Below are 13,996 nucleotides of genomic sequence, written 5' to 3'. Positions count from 1 at the left end.
CAATAAGGCACGCAAAGGTTGAGAGAGAAAAACTGGAGACAGACAGAGGTGCCCAATAACATGTGAAAGGTCATTGGCACCGTCTCTCCTGCATCACTTTCACCCCCCGTGGACATTGTCCTGCTTGCAGAGACTGACAGCTAGAGAAGCTGCAAGCCTTCCACTCTCAGCACGGGCAAGCAGCACCTTAGCCCACTGCTCTTTTTAGGCTGCTTCTCAACAACTGTTTGGTGCAAGTCTACAGCCCCCACCACCGTTTATCTATTTCAGATAATCTGCCCCCACATGGTGTATTAAAACCCCCAGGATTTTGCCCGCTGCATTCTGATAACCATTTGCCACTTAATCATTCATTTCTTTCTCTTCTCCTCTACTTTGGGCCCTCCTTCCTCCCTGGAAAAGCAGACAGGGAAGGTCTCCATGCTGCAGCAGATGGCACCTGGTTTCTCAGCAGCCCCTCTCACTCATCTCAGCATTTACCCACTCCAAAGCATCCCCATTTTGTTTGTAGATGCCCTCCACTCCCTTTTCATCCTTCAGAAACACATCCCTCCCTTCTGACCACTCTTTTGGCTACCACTGCCTTTTTGACACATCTTCTTGGCTTTTCTCTGTCCCCTGCACTCCTCCTATGTTTTCCACAGAGACCTGTGCAGGGTCCAAACAAAACAAGAGTCAATCCCAATGGCATTTACTTCCATCCATTTTGAATTCCTGCAATGACAGAGAAATAAACACTGAAACTGCAGCTTCTCCGCCACAAAATGTGGTTTTGCCAAAGCTGTGTGTGATCCATCTGCCTGGGGGACAAAACATGGAATTTGTGAAGGCACCGCCTGGTGGGTCAGAAAAAGTCTCCCTCATTTGCTTAGCACATGGTTTGGGCAAGGCTGGGAGTACTTTGATACTGGCACAGTTTGATGATGAGAATCTGAGACAAAATTACAAACCCCCTCATTAGGTGAAAAGCACCAGCCCCGCTAACGCTCACTGGCATCTTAGCTGGCTGAGCACACTCTGCTCAAGGATGCCCAGCACTTCCCAAGATAAAGAAAGACATTTTGCTGGGAGTGATGGTACACTGTGCCTCCCTCTCATCCCGAGCTGCCTGGAAGCCAGCCAGGGACAGAGCAGGATAGTGAGCTGTGACCTCTGCATTTCTGTTTTGCCCATGGACCCATACAAGCCCCTGAGCTCTCCAAAGCGTACACACTTCTTGAATCAACACAGTTTTCATGCCAATGGCTTCCAGACCAACCTCATGGTAAGAAATGTCTGGATTGAGGCATTTCTTCATGGCTTTCGCTGCCAAATGCTGCAGCTCTGTATCCCAGCACTCCCACTGAAGTCACTGCTCCTCCTGGAGACCTCCAAACCTCCTGTGGACAGAGCTCACAGTGAGAAGCCCTCCAGAAAACAGGGGTCTACCCCTCTCCCTTTATGGGGGACAAACAGAAGACAGTTTGAGTAGCTCACAGCGAACAATTATCATCACTGATAATTAAATACATGCTCCTCGGCTCTGCCTTGTGTTTTGAGGAGGAGAACATGGTCCATTACACGAGTCCCTGGGTTTGTAACATCATTCACATCAGCCCCTGCAAGGGAAACTCCTGCCACCCTGCATCCCTCCGCTGCCTGGGGGTCACCATCTCTCTCCGAATGCAATGGACCAGGTCCAAACCCACAGCCCACACGGCAATGACACCAACACCTGAAAAGCCAGAAATAAAAAGCAAGTCTTAAGGTATAAATGGTGAGCCCCACTTACTTGCCCCACTTCCCCTCTGGGGCAGTCTGTTAAAATTACTGCACCATTTCCATTAGCACCTATGGTGTGACTCCCAGGTGTGTCCTGTGAAAGACTGGGATGATTCTTGTGGTGGTCCCTTTCAACTCATGGTATTCTACGATTCTACAGAATATGTTTTAAATCACCTCCTTCCGTGAGGTTTTCCAGAGCCTTTGGCAGCAATTACTTTTCCACTCTGAGACAGCCTCACCTGCAGCACAGGTTGCACAAACAAAAGCTCCCGCTGAGCACAGGAACTGCACTGTGGGCTTGGGTTGTGCTTTGCTCATCGTCTCGCAGGGCATCGGTGACAGGAATTGCTGCTGACAGCGGGTATAAGAGACGGACTCCTGCTGCCGCAGGAGCCTGGCCGGGGGGAGCGGCAGCGGCGTCTGTCAGAGCCCAGGAATACAAAATGGGTTTCAGATGGGCCGCTGCGGAGCGGCTCCCACAGCGCCTCGTACAGACACAGCAGCGAGAGGCTCGGCCAGACCCGCCGCCCTGCCGAGCATCCCCCCCATCCCAGCACGGGGCCCTCCGGCATCCCTCCCATCCCACCACGGGGCTCTCTTGCGTCGCTCCCGCCTGGGAATGCGGTTCTCCCGCATCGCTCCCATCCCAGCACGGGGCCCTCCAGCATCGCTCCCGGCATGTCATGGCACTCTCCCACAGCTCCCAAGCCAAATGTCCCAGCTCCTGCAAGGACAAACCTCAGCCTGCACAGCCCGAGCTAGATTCCCCATCAGACTGAATCAAGGATAGAAGAGAAGAGCTGCATTATGCCAGCTCCAGACCCAGCACCGCCCACCCTCCCCATCCCTTCCCCAAACAGCCAGGTACCAATGGCTTTATTAAATTCTGCTTTATTTTTCCCTGTTGCCCTTGCCTGGAGGGCTTACAAGCAAGACCAACGTGGGCAAGCCCTTAAATTCAAGCAACACGACTCGCTTATATGCCATCACACCCCACACCCTCCCTGGCACCGTTCTGCACCACAGCCCTGCAGTGCCCTGCCAAGTCACCGGCTTTCCCCCGTGGCCGCTGCAAAGGTCCAGCTTGTGTAAGAAGGAACAAACTGGCTTTTCTTCACCACCCTTTCAATGCTGCCATTCATCCCCTGCCCTCCATCCTCCCAGTGCCACCTTGAAGGATGCAAAACACACAGCCAAAGCACTTCATTTCATGTTATCCCAGGGCAAATGTTGTCCATGGGTAATGGATCTACAGTTTCGTCCCCATTAAGTACAAGTGAATTAAAGGGTTAAGGCAAAAAATACAGAGATGCAAAGGTACCCATGTGTTAAGGACACTCCTACCCTGGCAAAGTCATGTCACTGCTCAAAAAGCAAAGAGTTCTGAGACTTGACAGCCCCTTCCTGGAGGATGCAGGGGCTGCAAAGCCAGGTCACATGAATCCCACTGTACCAGTGAATCCGGCATCTGACAGCGAGGGACGGAATCTGTTCAATGGTTGTGTAAAGACTTTGGCTCCGATGCTGAGCAAGCACTAAAGCTGGTTTTAGTTCTACCCAGCTGGAAACATCTTGGTCAAACCCCAGGTTATTTTTGCATCTGCACATCAGTTCTGCCTGGTTAGAGACTCCGTGCTGACTTTGGCCAAGTGGTCAACCCCAGGGAAAAGCAAGCCAGGAGGGGAACAGGACACAGCTTTGCAGGCTGAGCATGAAATGACAAAGCCAGGTTTATTCAGACACAAATAGGCAGCTTCAAAGCATTTTTCCACCCCTCATAAAATCAATCCTAGTATCATAACCATCTACACTCCAAGATTTTTAGCCCTCTTCTGACTTCAGGCCAGCACGGATGCATTCTGCCTGCCATTATTTGTCAAATACCAAGTTCCAACTCCTTTAGGAAACCAGGGGGGAAGGAAGCATGGCTGGTTGAACTCTTTGTCCTTCTCCCCCCCCACATACACACTTTCACATCATGAGAACAGAGCAAGAAACCCACAAAAAATGCACATTCCCAAAGCCAGAGGCTACATCCCAGTTCTGGCAACCCAGTGGTCTCACCACAAAGCTCAGCGCAGCCTGGATCCCCTTTGACTTCTTAACAATACATTCACAGTGGTGGCAGGGTGGGGAAGGAGGGCTTCAAAAGGAAGGAGCAGCAAGGAACAAGCTATTTTGAATCCAGAAGCCAACCACTGCAAGATGCACACTCCCCATCCGAGCTTTACTGCTCCTCCCGGGCAAGTGCTCTGAAGCGTGGCAATGGAAAACGAGGAAAGAGCCAACAGCACCCGGCACACTGGATGGATACGAGTCTGCAAACACTAAAATGTCTAAGATGTCAGTAAAGGCTGGGCTTGGTGGGGTGAAAGAGGGAAAGCAGAGAACACAGAGCCCTCAGTGGCCTTACTCCACCCGTACATTCTCCTGACTGCAGCTTCCAGGGAGGCTGATGAAGCCATTGGGATGCAGGCAGCCTGCAGGCAGCCTCACACATTTGGACTTCAGCATGATGCAGTACATTAGCACATATTAGCACATAAATCTGGAATTTACCCACTTTATCCAGCTTTGGATGGGGAGAGAGAAGGCAGCATTCAAAGGTGTCCACAGTTTCCTCTCTCTAGCCAGTGTCAGCAAGGGAAAGGAGGTTTTTTTACTTCTACTGCTGTTAAATCACAAAGCAGCCACGTGGAGATGACAGACTCCCACATCACATGCACCAGCTGCTGGGCAGGATTTGCAGCCATTTTGCACCTTTTCTGCCAATTTCACAACCAGGACCTTGCTGCCAAAAATGAAGGTAACACTCTGCAGCCCATTCCTCCTCTGCCCTGGATGACCGACAGCCAGGCCTTGAAAAGATGCTCCTGGGCTCTTGCCTGGGACGAGCCATGGCCATGAATCACAGGACAACTGTGGCTGAGGAGGCAGCAGCTGGTTTGCAGTGTCACCAGGGTACAGCAGCCAAGCCCTGGTCGGAGGGGCAGGAAGAGACAGGACCAGATGAAGAGGTGCAGGGGAAGCAGCTGGGAGGAAGTTTGCGCAGCATCTGCGCCACGGTCCCAGCCACCCACGTCTACTCGTACTAAACATCAATTACATGGAAATTAAAAGAGGAAAAAATAAACACTCTGAAAAGACAAGAGATGAAAACATCCACGCTTTATCTTTGAAGAGTGAGATGAACCCACCCTGAAGAAATGTAAATGTAGCAGGAGTCAAGACACTCCTGGGATTACTCATTACAGGAGACGAGATTCTCTACATCTTTCTGTTTTGCAGCAATTAGCTGGTAACTGGGAAAAAAACTGAATAGATCAACACTTTTCTATTATTAGTTTTAAATAATGACTCAGAAACAGGCACTTCCTTTTTTCCCAAGCTGTAAGGAGCTAGGCACCAAGACCCTGATAATGGTTTCAGGCTCATTTAAACTGCAAATGTCTCTGCAGAAATTACAGGAGAGCAGTGTGAATACAATGAGAAACAAACCCTTTGTTTCAAGTGGAACTACTAGCAATTACCTTTCATTTACAGGTTAAAAAGCTTGATGCAGCATATTTGTTAGGAAGAGCATGCAGTGCCAAAAAGATGTACGTGTACAGAAATTGGGGAAGCGAGGAGAGACAGAAAAAGTCATGCCCACTCATGGCCTTGGAGAGGAACTGAGTAAAAGGCCAATATAAAGAAGTCTGCCCAAAACACAGGGCTGCCTCCCAAGGCCTGACCGTGGACCTTAATCACCAATACCATCCACAGTGCAGGGAAATAAAGCATTTCAGCTCTGAAAGAGTTGCCTGCCTAATGTGCTAAGCAGACAGTTTTTGCAGAGCAATTCAGAAAGAAAAAGAGAAGCAGATTCAGCTGACGAGACACAAAAAGTCTCTCTAAAGGCATTAATTTCCTTTGGGAAGCAGCCCACATGCTCCTGGCACAGTGGGAACCATCACTCCTGCAGCAGGTCCCAGCAAGGCAGATGATCAAATCTGCACCAGTCACTTGGAATCAGCAGAAAGGCGGTGGATGAGGATGCAGTGTCACGAGCGAGAGCTGGTACGCTGAAAACAAACGCACTTGGAGTTCACCTTGACATCTGCTTATTGAAAGAAACCTTTTGGATCTTCTTCCAGGGATAAGCATCTGCATCCCTGCCACATTCCCTTAAAGCATGCACAGGAATGAGGACACAGCAGAGCTCTCGAGGGACCTGCAGTGCACACAGCAGTGACCAGGACAGCTGGGCCATCCAAGAGCACACTCTGCCCCTCCTGGCTGGTCACAACCCCCAAAAACGTCAGGCACCATCCTGCAACAGGACATGTCAAGGGAGATGCTCCACACTAGCAAGGTATACAAGGGCTGAACCTCAGCTTTTTGGACAGTAGAGTCCCACACTGCTTTCCCAAAAGGTGAGGCAGTGCAGAGGTGCTGTGTTGGCCACCTGCACGTCCCGAAGCACCTCACAGGCTTGGTGTCACTGCTCCCAGCACTATTTCCTTCCCGTGACCCTGGCGTCAGGCTCACCAGCTGTGAGCAGCACACGTCACCGGAGCCCTGGCGCTCTTCCAGGACTGTTTGGCAGAGTCAGGCACTGACCCATCCCATCTGCCTTGAGCCAGCTCGGAGCTGACCACCAGCAGACCTGGCTGGTGAAGGCACCACCAACATCCCAGCTTCCAGAGAGATCTGAGTGCTCTGCAAACCTCAGACCTCCAAAACAGCAGCCCTGAGACAACACACAGAGGCAGGTGCATAATTTCTTGGGGTTTTCTTTTACTGTTTTTTTTTTTATTCCTTCCCTTCCTTTGCCACGACACACGCTTTGTATTAAATATCTTAAATATATTAATTTTTAAAAAGTATTAATAAAAAGCTACTGAAGGACACAGTTGGCAGAGTGACCAAGGGCAGCGACTCATTGCAAAATATGGGGACTTTTTAAAAAACAGAAGACCAATGATAACCAAAAAAATGGCATTTTTTGCATATGCACAGCTGGCTGGAATACCCTGGATTCTGACATTATTGCAAAAATGGAAGGGGAAGCAGTAGAAAAAATATATTCCATTGTACCAACCTGTATGGGGAAGGGAGTTAAGAGCAAAAATGAGGAGGCTTTAAACATTTTTGGTATTTCAGATGTTCCCTCCCACACCCACTGCCCAATCACTTTTAGTCTTTAAGCAAGTTTTCTGGCTTGGGGTAGCCAAAGAGTACAAAATCTGCTTCATAAAGCTTGTAGAGCTGCTGCCTCCAAGCCAGTGGGATTTTGGCAAACCAGTTATCTTCCCAGCTGCTGGCAGTCCTGTTCCTGTAGCTGGGTGGGAAGCGAAGCAGCCTGTCCACTTTGAGGAGCTGCAATAAATAAGCAGCATCCTCATCCAGCGTCTCCAGCTTTCCAATGAAATCATAGTCTATCTGGCACGGGTGGCACAGGCGGTAAATCTGCCTCCAGTGCTCATTGAAGGGGGTCATCTTCTCTGTCCTGGGATCCAGTAAGTACTGGATGAAGTCAGAAAAGGAGACTTTGAGGCCTGCCCCGAAGGCCTCGCTAACGGAGGTGGGGAGGTTGGTGTGGTTGGAGTAGAGCTTTAACATGGGGATGGCGAAACGCCGGTAGAACTCCTCGTTCTCCAGCTCAAATTTGCTGCGGAAGGCGGAGATGAGGCGGACAAAAGGGTCCCGCACAAAGAGGAACTTGGTGTACTTCTTCAGCTTGATCTTCATGAGGTGCCGGGAGAACTTCCCGTAGCGGCGCCAGAATTTGTTGAACGTCAGGTGGGTGCTGGTGTTGTGGACGTGTTCCCGGGGGATGTCCAGAGGGTTCCGGTACGGGACGCCCTGGTCCAGGAGGCTCTCACTGAGCACAATCATCACTCGTTTCCAGTTGGTGCAGGCCACCTTGGGCACGTAGCAGTAGATGATGCCGTGGCGGTCATCCACGATCAGGTGGTTGAGCTCGTAGTTTGGGATGTCATCAAAGGAGCGCTCCTTGGTGGGAAAGGTGAAGCTGGAATTGGCACAAAACTCCCGCAGCGTTCTCTGCCTCTCCACCTGCAGCTTCTCTTGGTCCAGGCTGTTCCTGTCCTTGTGCGTAGACCAGTCATAGCCCCGCACCTTCTCCTCCAAATTACTCACCACAGGCTTGTTGGAGCCCTGGACAAGGAGCTGCTCTGTCTTTCGGGGGGTAGAGTTGTTCTGTCTCAGGCTCGAACTAAGAAGCTTTGCCAAAAATTCATCTACATCTGGCAAGGCTTCCCAGTCTTCACCTGCCGTGATACCAGGGATGGCTCCTGGGGAACGAGGCCTGGAGAAGGACATGTGCAGGTAGAAGTGAGCTGTCCCCACGTTGTCCCAGTACACAATGATCAGGAGGATCATGAAGATGGAGACCAGCACCACAGAGAGACGGAGGAGCCGTGCTTTGGTCATCCTGACTCCTACTGTGGTAGCTGACTTTCACCTGGATTCACCTCTGACTCACAGAGTGAGGCTTGGGATCCAGCATTGTGCTGCAGAGCAGGATCCTGGAAAGGCATGAGAAAAAAAAAAGTCAGTTGAGCCCTTAATCCCTCTGCTTTGGAGAGAATGACCTGGCACAATCAAGACTTGTTGTGGGGCCAGCCATGCCCATTTTCACACAGGGAGAACTCTGAGAGTACCCAGAGAGACCCTGTGGAGAAGAGTTAACTGGCCAAGAGGAGGCACGATGTGTTGCAATTTTATCAGTTTCATAGCAATCGTGGCTTTTTATCAATCTCAAGCTTCTGGAATCACATGATTTCAAGAAAAGCTCTGTTTTAATTTAAAAAAATAAATAAAATACAATGATTTCAGGCCTAGAGTTCACAGAAGCAAGTTTGAGAGTATTAAAATATACAACCGTATACAGGAAGTATGCAGAGCCAACCACCCCCTTGAATTTTAGACATATCTAACACACAAGAAAAAAGAAGGCTTAATCCATGATTTTAAATTGTGATATCACAATGTGGTCTTATCTCCCCGTGAAGGTGCTCTGTGCTGAAAACAAATTCTTTATTGGAGTTATAAACACAGGGCTGAAGATGCCACTGTCTCAGTGCCTAAAGCAAGTCCCTGCTGAGAGAATATCACTGACCTGAACACACCATCTTATCTACTCTGTGTAGATAAGTGTGAAGGCACCCAGTAGATGTTCCCTCCACAACCTTTCTTGATAGCTACTTCATTTTGTCAGGAACAGAGATTACACAAAGAGTTTTCTTACAAAAACCCCCAAAGGGACACAGCCCTGATAAGAGCCACTCATCAATAAAAATCTAAAGGAGTAATTATTTTTAACTGAATGATTTCTGAGATTAAGGATGCTCTGGTAAATCTGTGTTCCTGTTCAGACACTTGACTTGGGACCTCTTTTCCTCGTTTAACGTAATTTATATTTCTATCACACTCATCACTAGACTCTTGATCACCAAAGACAGGCACGAAATCACTGTTAAAAGGGCACCTCAGATCATCTGTTCTAGAAGGTGCAGCAGGTTTGGTTTTTTTACTTCAACCAGTCCCATCTTTTCACTGCTACCTTGCTTTCCACGTGTCTCCCAGCCCCTTTCCACCAGCAAGATGCTCAAGGGAGATCCATCTCCCCACCCTGCTGCATGTTTTGTGGTCCAAGGCTGCATGCAGAGGCAGGTTGGCAAAACAGCCTTGTTCTCTCCCTCAGCCATCAAGGAGCCGGTGCCTCCAGCCAGGGAAGAACAACATAGCAAAGTGAGGAGCTAAAAGTAATCATTCCAATGTCCTCCTCCCCTCCAAGCACAGTCCAGGCCCTGATTGTAAACACAGAACAGCACCTACGATAGAAAACAAGAACTGCCCTTTCTGCAGCCATCCCAAATCTTTCCAATGACTTCAGAACAAACCCTGCAAACAGCAGCTCTGAAAAACAAAGCCACTTCAGGACAAGCTGCCCTGAAAAACTTTTCAAAATGAAGGCTGGGTCTCCAAAACACAGAGGTTGCTCCCCAGCCAATTCACATCACCCCTAAACAGCACCAACCCCACCCTGCAGAGAGATACAGAAGAACTCGAGTTCAGATATGAGAAGTGCTGAGCTCTGTCGTTCCCAAGGAGAAGGTGCTCAGCACAGCCTTGCAGCAAATGACCTGGTAAGGAGCCCCCTGCGTGGCTGTGCTTGTGTCTCAGGGGTGCCAGATTTTAACAACCAAAGTCCAGGTTTGAAATATTAGACAAGAATTTAGTTACAAACAGGAACAATACCAGATATTGTTGCATGTTGAAGCATTAGGTCAGCTTGTCCCAAAAGACAGAAAACACAGATCTGAAGGCTTAGGGTTTCTCCACCCTGGTGTATTTATTTACAATCTGGAACTAGGGAGAGCCAGAATTTCAGCAGTCGTGGCCCAACACATAGCTTTGCACTGCAACACCAAAAAGTGCCTTTTCTGGAGCCAGGCTCTTATTCTGCCTGTGAAGAGGAGCTGGAGGAACTGCAGACATAACGTTTTAGAGTCTGCAGAGCAAGAAGCAGGTATTACTCAGCAGTAATTCTCTACGTTTAGCTAGTCAAGACTGAGGATGGAGCAGACCTAAGAAGAAACACCCAGAGAGATGAGCATGGAGTTAAAGAAGGGCCAAATTACATATGTGCGTCAGCACTTCAAGCCAAGCATCTCCGTCCAGCAGCAGAAGATAATGGAGGGACGCTGCCAAGCCTTCTGCTTGGCACACTCCTGGGTTTGCGTTTTGCCCAAATCTGTTCTTGCTTTTGAGCCCGTTTAGCTGCTCAGGGCAGGGACTGCTTCCCACTCTGGATGAATAGGGTGCCCACTGCGCACATAATCCCAGCACGCTGTGTTTCCAACGCTGCTTGAGACCTCTAGGCTGGCTGGAATGCAGCAAGCCTGGAAAGCTGCACGGAGCATCCTTTTCTGCTATCCCTATACCCAGCAGGTTCCACAGCCCCAGGCAGCACAGCAGCCTGCTGACATTCCTGCAAAGCTGTCCCAGCCCAGGCATGGACAAATCGCCCTCTCAGCAGCAGTGACAGGAGCAAATGGGACACTGTGTGTGGCACACACATTCCTGGGGCAAAGGGAAGGAGGGCTCTTCCTCAAAGCCACCATCATAATGCAGCTTTACTGAGAGCACCCCAAGGGCTCTAGCCTGCTTTCCAGGACATGCACACAGGCCTGCCAGAGACTTTGGCTTTTCCAAGACACACAGCAGTGAGCAGCAAAGGGCTCCACTTCTATTAACTCTACCAGTGCCAGAGAGGAGCCCTGGAAAAGAGCAGTAAAACAGCTTAATTCCCCCTCGGGAGGAAAACACTGCAGAAAACAGAGTTACTCTATTGACTACGATACATCCTCTTCCTGAGCACTTCATAAAGGATGTCAAACTGAAAGGACAAATTACAGGTCTCTGTGCATATAAGAGGGAACATGTCTCTGTCTTCCCCTTGCCAGAATCAAAAGGAGAAGTCTCCAGAAAGAGCCAAGAATTTACATTCAAGTTCAACCCAAAGTCACCAGCCAACAGGAACGTGCACCCGGATCCACACAAAGCTGCCTCTGTGACACGACGCTGGCAAACTGGGAAGTGGACCAAGTGCTATAATCATCCTACAGAGTCCCCTGAGCAGCCAGCCCACGACCAGCTCCAACCTGAACCTGGCCTGGCTATGAACCAAAGAGTCTTCTCCCGAGCTCGAGCCAGACTCTGAGGTCACTGTTCCCATTCTCTCCTATCATAAGCTGCCGTTTCAAACAATCACCTCTCAAACTTTCATTTAACACCAGAAAGGAGGGATGTGTCCCCAGCACTCCTATTGCAAAAGCTATTGCAGATGCAACTCCTCGGGGATTTGGAAACCTTATTTCCACTTCACAGCCCGATTGTAACTGTTTATTCTCAGAGCAGATAACAGCTTAAGTAATTTGTGTCTCTTTTTTCCTCTCTTCTTGGCTTTGTGCAAGGACTACATTCTTTCACAGCCTCACCGCAAAGGGAAGTAACTCCATCTCACTTGCAGGAGCAGTAAGGCCTACAGAAAATAAAGCAGCTTATACAAAGCCATGCACCAGAGACAAGGAGCAATAATAACCCCTCTCTGTGAACAGGCATGGTTTTGAAATGAGTGTGCCTCCAAAGGCTTGGGTGCAGATCTTATCTCTTTGTATTTCCCCAGGCTTGTCCCTCTCCCACATGGCACAGGTCAGGCTCTAAGTACCAGCTCACCTCCTCCAGCACCCACTCGTCCTAGCAGGTGAAGATATGGGATTTCAGGTAGCTTGCTTGGGCTTTACCTCCTTCTGAAGACAGAAAGAAGTGGAATAAGAACTTTTAAAAACATACAACCCCCCTCAAAAAAATTCAAATGGATATTTTTCCTTGGAGCGCCTGCATTTACCATCAATCACCGGACCCGTGCAGCCTTCTGTACCCACATACCATTGCACACACCTGGCACCAGTTGCACTTAGGGAATCATCAGCCTCTAGAGACACTGAACCAAGTTAATCTCCTAAAGGTGCAGGAGAACAAGCTACCACCAGCCAAAGCAGACAGACTATACCAAGAAGCAAATTTCATATGCTTGGCCATCACTCACCTCATTGCTTCTCCCCAGCTTCCCAAAAGTCTGGCACTCTTTGCAGAGCAGGGCGGTTTTAACCCATGGTTACATTAGTATTACTGCACAGCATAAGCAAAAAATAGGAATTGCATTGCATGTTTCACTCCAGCTTAGTACATATACCCTGGACCCCGAACATTCTAATCTACAGTCATGGCAGCTGTAGATTGCTGCCCATTGCTGCCAAAAAAGCCTGGTTTGTACAGGCTTAGCAGTGCCAGTTGCCTCTTTTTTAATGTCCATACTTGGAAGCTGTCACAATAACAGGGTGTCTAAAATTTCCAGAAGGAAACTCCCAAAACACAGCATGTCCTGCGTATCCACTACTTTTATCACAAACTTCCAGCACACGCATCTTCCCCGCCCTTACAAACGCAGGAAGCGCCTCTGGCAGCCCCGGTGCTGCAGCCCGGGCCAGCAACACGCCGGGATACTCGTTGTGTGCCAACAGGGGGGCCAGAAACCAGCCCCCGACACCCGCACTGCCTGCGACCGCCTCGCAAACACCTGATTCAGGCACAGTTTGCAGCCTGAGCTCGGCGGTGAAGTTTTGCGCGTGGAGTTCAGGCGGGATTAGCGGCGTTTTCCGCCGGATCTCTTGGAGCAGCGCTGCAAGCCGGGCTCTGCGCTCGGGAGGCGGCCGATTCCCGGGATAGCTCTCGGTCGCTGCCGAGCCCAGCGGCACCGGCTGCAGAGCACCGGGCAGAGCTGCTGCTTCCAGCCTCAGGCCCAGCACCAGAATCATTAAGGTTGGAAAAGACCCGTAAGATCATCGAGACCAATCCATTCACCAAACACTGTCAGCCCCGCCACCAAACCGCGACCCTCAGCGCCACCTCCACGTCTGCCTCCAAGGGGACGGTGTCACCACCAGCTCCCCGGGCAGCTCCTTCCCTGCCTCAGCTTGAGGCCGTTCCATCTCGTTCTATCTCTTGTCACCCGGGAGAAAAGACCGACGCCCACCTGCCCACAGCCTCCTCCCAGGCAGGGAGCGACAAGGTCCCCCCTGCGCCCCCTTTCCCCCCGGCTGAGCCCCCCCCGCTCGCCGGGGAATGTCCATCCCGGCGGCACCGCGGGGAAGGTGAAGGAGAAGTGGAGCCGCCCCGCAGAGCCCCGCGCACGATGCCCCGTGTCCCGCCGGAGCCGAGCCCTACCTGGCACCGGGCAGAGCGCAGGGACGGGGAGGGGGGGACACGGCGCTGCGCCTCATAACCGGGGCTGGCCCGGCCCCGGGGCGGCACCGCCTCACCGCGCCCCGCCCGGCCCCGCAGGCACCGAGCGGCCGCGGCCCCGCGCTCACCTCCCGCCGGGGAGCCTTCGCCTCCCTCCTCCTCCTCCTCTTCCTCCTCCCGCTCCTGCTCCGCCCGTCCCGGTCCCGGCGCCGCCGCCTCTCGCGAGACGCCGGCGCGGGGGCTCCCCGCGGGGCCGCGCAGGCGCCGCTCCGCCCGCAGGGGGCGGCCCCGGCCCCGCTCCCGGCCCCGCGGTGCGGGACGCGGAGGGAGCGGGACACGGAGGGAGCGGGACACCCGGGGACGCCCCTCGGGGCCCCCCCGCGCTGGGGAGGCGCTGCCGGACCCTCTGCGAGCG

The 13,996-nt window shown here is 51.3% G+C and overlaps 1 protein-coding gene across 3 annotated transcripts; it reads right to left on the bottom strand.

Moving 5' to 3' along the window:
• Positions 1-2,639: 2,639 nt before the first annotated feature.
• On the bottom strand, positions 2,640-13,791 carry CHST12 (carbohydrate sulfotransferase 12). 3 transcript variants are annotated; one of them, XM_027738488.2, is made up of 2 exons: positions 13,710-13,791; positions 2,640-8,297 (listed from the first exon to the last, which is right to left on the bottom strand). In XM_027738488.2, exon 2 carries the CDS (start codon positions 8,200-8,202, stop codon positions 6,943-6,945), a length of 1,260 nt encoding a protein of 419 aa, XP_027594289.2. In that variant the 5' UTR covers positions 8,203-8,297; positions 13,710-13,791; the 3' UTR covers positions 2,640-6,942. The 3 variants fall into 3 exon arrangements, with proteins under 3 accessions (XP_027594289.2, XP_027594288.2, XP_027594290.2); XM_027738487.2 differs by lacking the exon at positions 13,710-13,791 and adding an exon at positions 13,564-13,662; XM_027738489.2 differs by lacking the exon at positions 13,710-13,791 and adding an exon at positions 12,013-12,299.
• Positions 13,792-13,996: the final 205 nt, after the last annotated feature.

This window comes from Pipra filicauda, unplaced genomic scaffold, assembly GCF_003945595.2.
Source record: "Pipra filicauda isolate LSUMZ 115617 unplaced genomic scaffold, ASM394559v2 scaffold31_size4109673_pilon, whole genome shotgun sequence".
NCBI classification, from domain to species: domain Eukaryota; kingdom Metazoa; phylum Chordata; class Aves; order Passeriformes; family Pipridae; genus Pipra; species Pipra filicauda.
The sequence above is the reverse complement of the archived record's forward strand: the minus strand, read 5'-3'. Positions and strand labels throughout refer to the sequence as shown.

Bases quoted from the DNA above. Each gene is read 5' to 3' on its own strand.
- CHST12 (XM_027738488.2), bottom strand. From the start codon at position 8,202: ATGACCAAAGCACGGCTCCTCCGTCTCTCTGTGGTGCTGGTCTCCATC.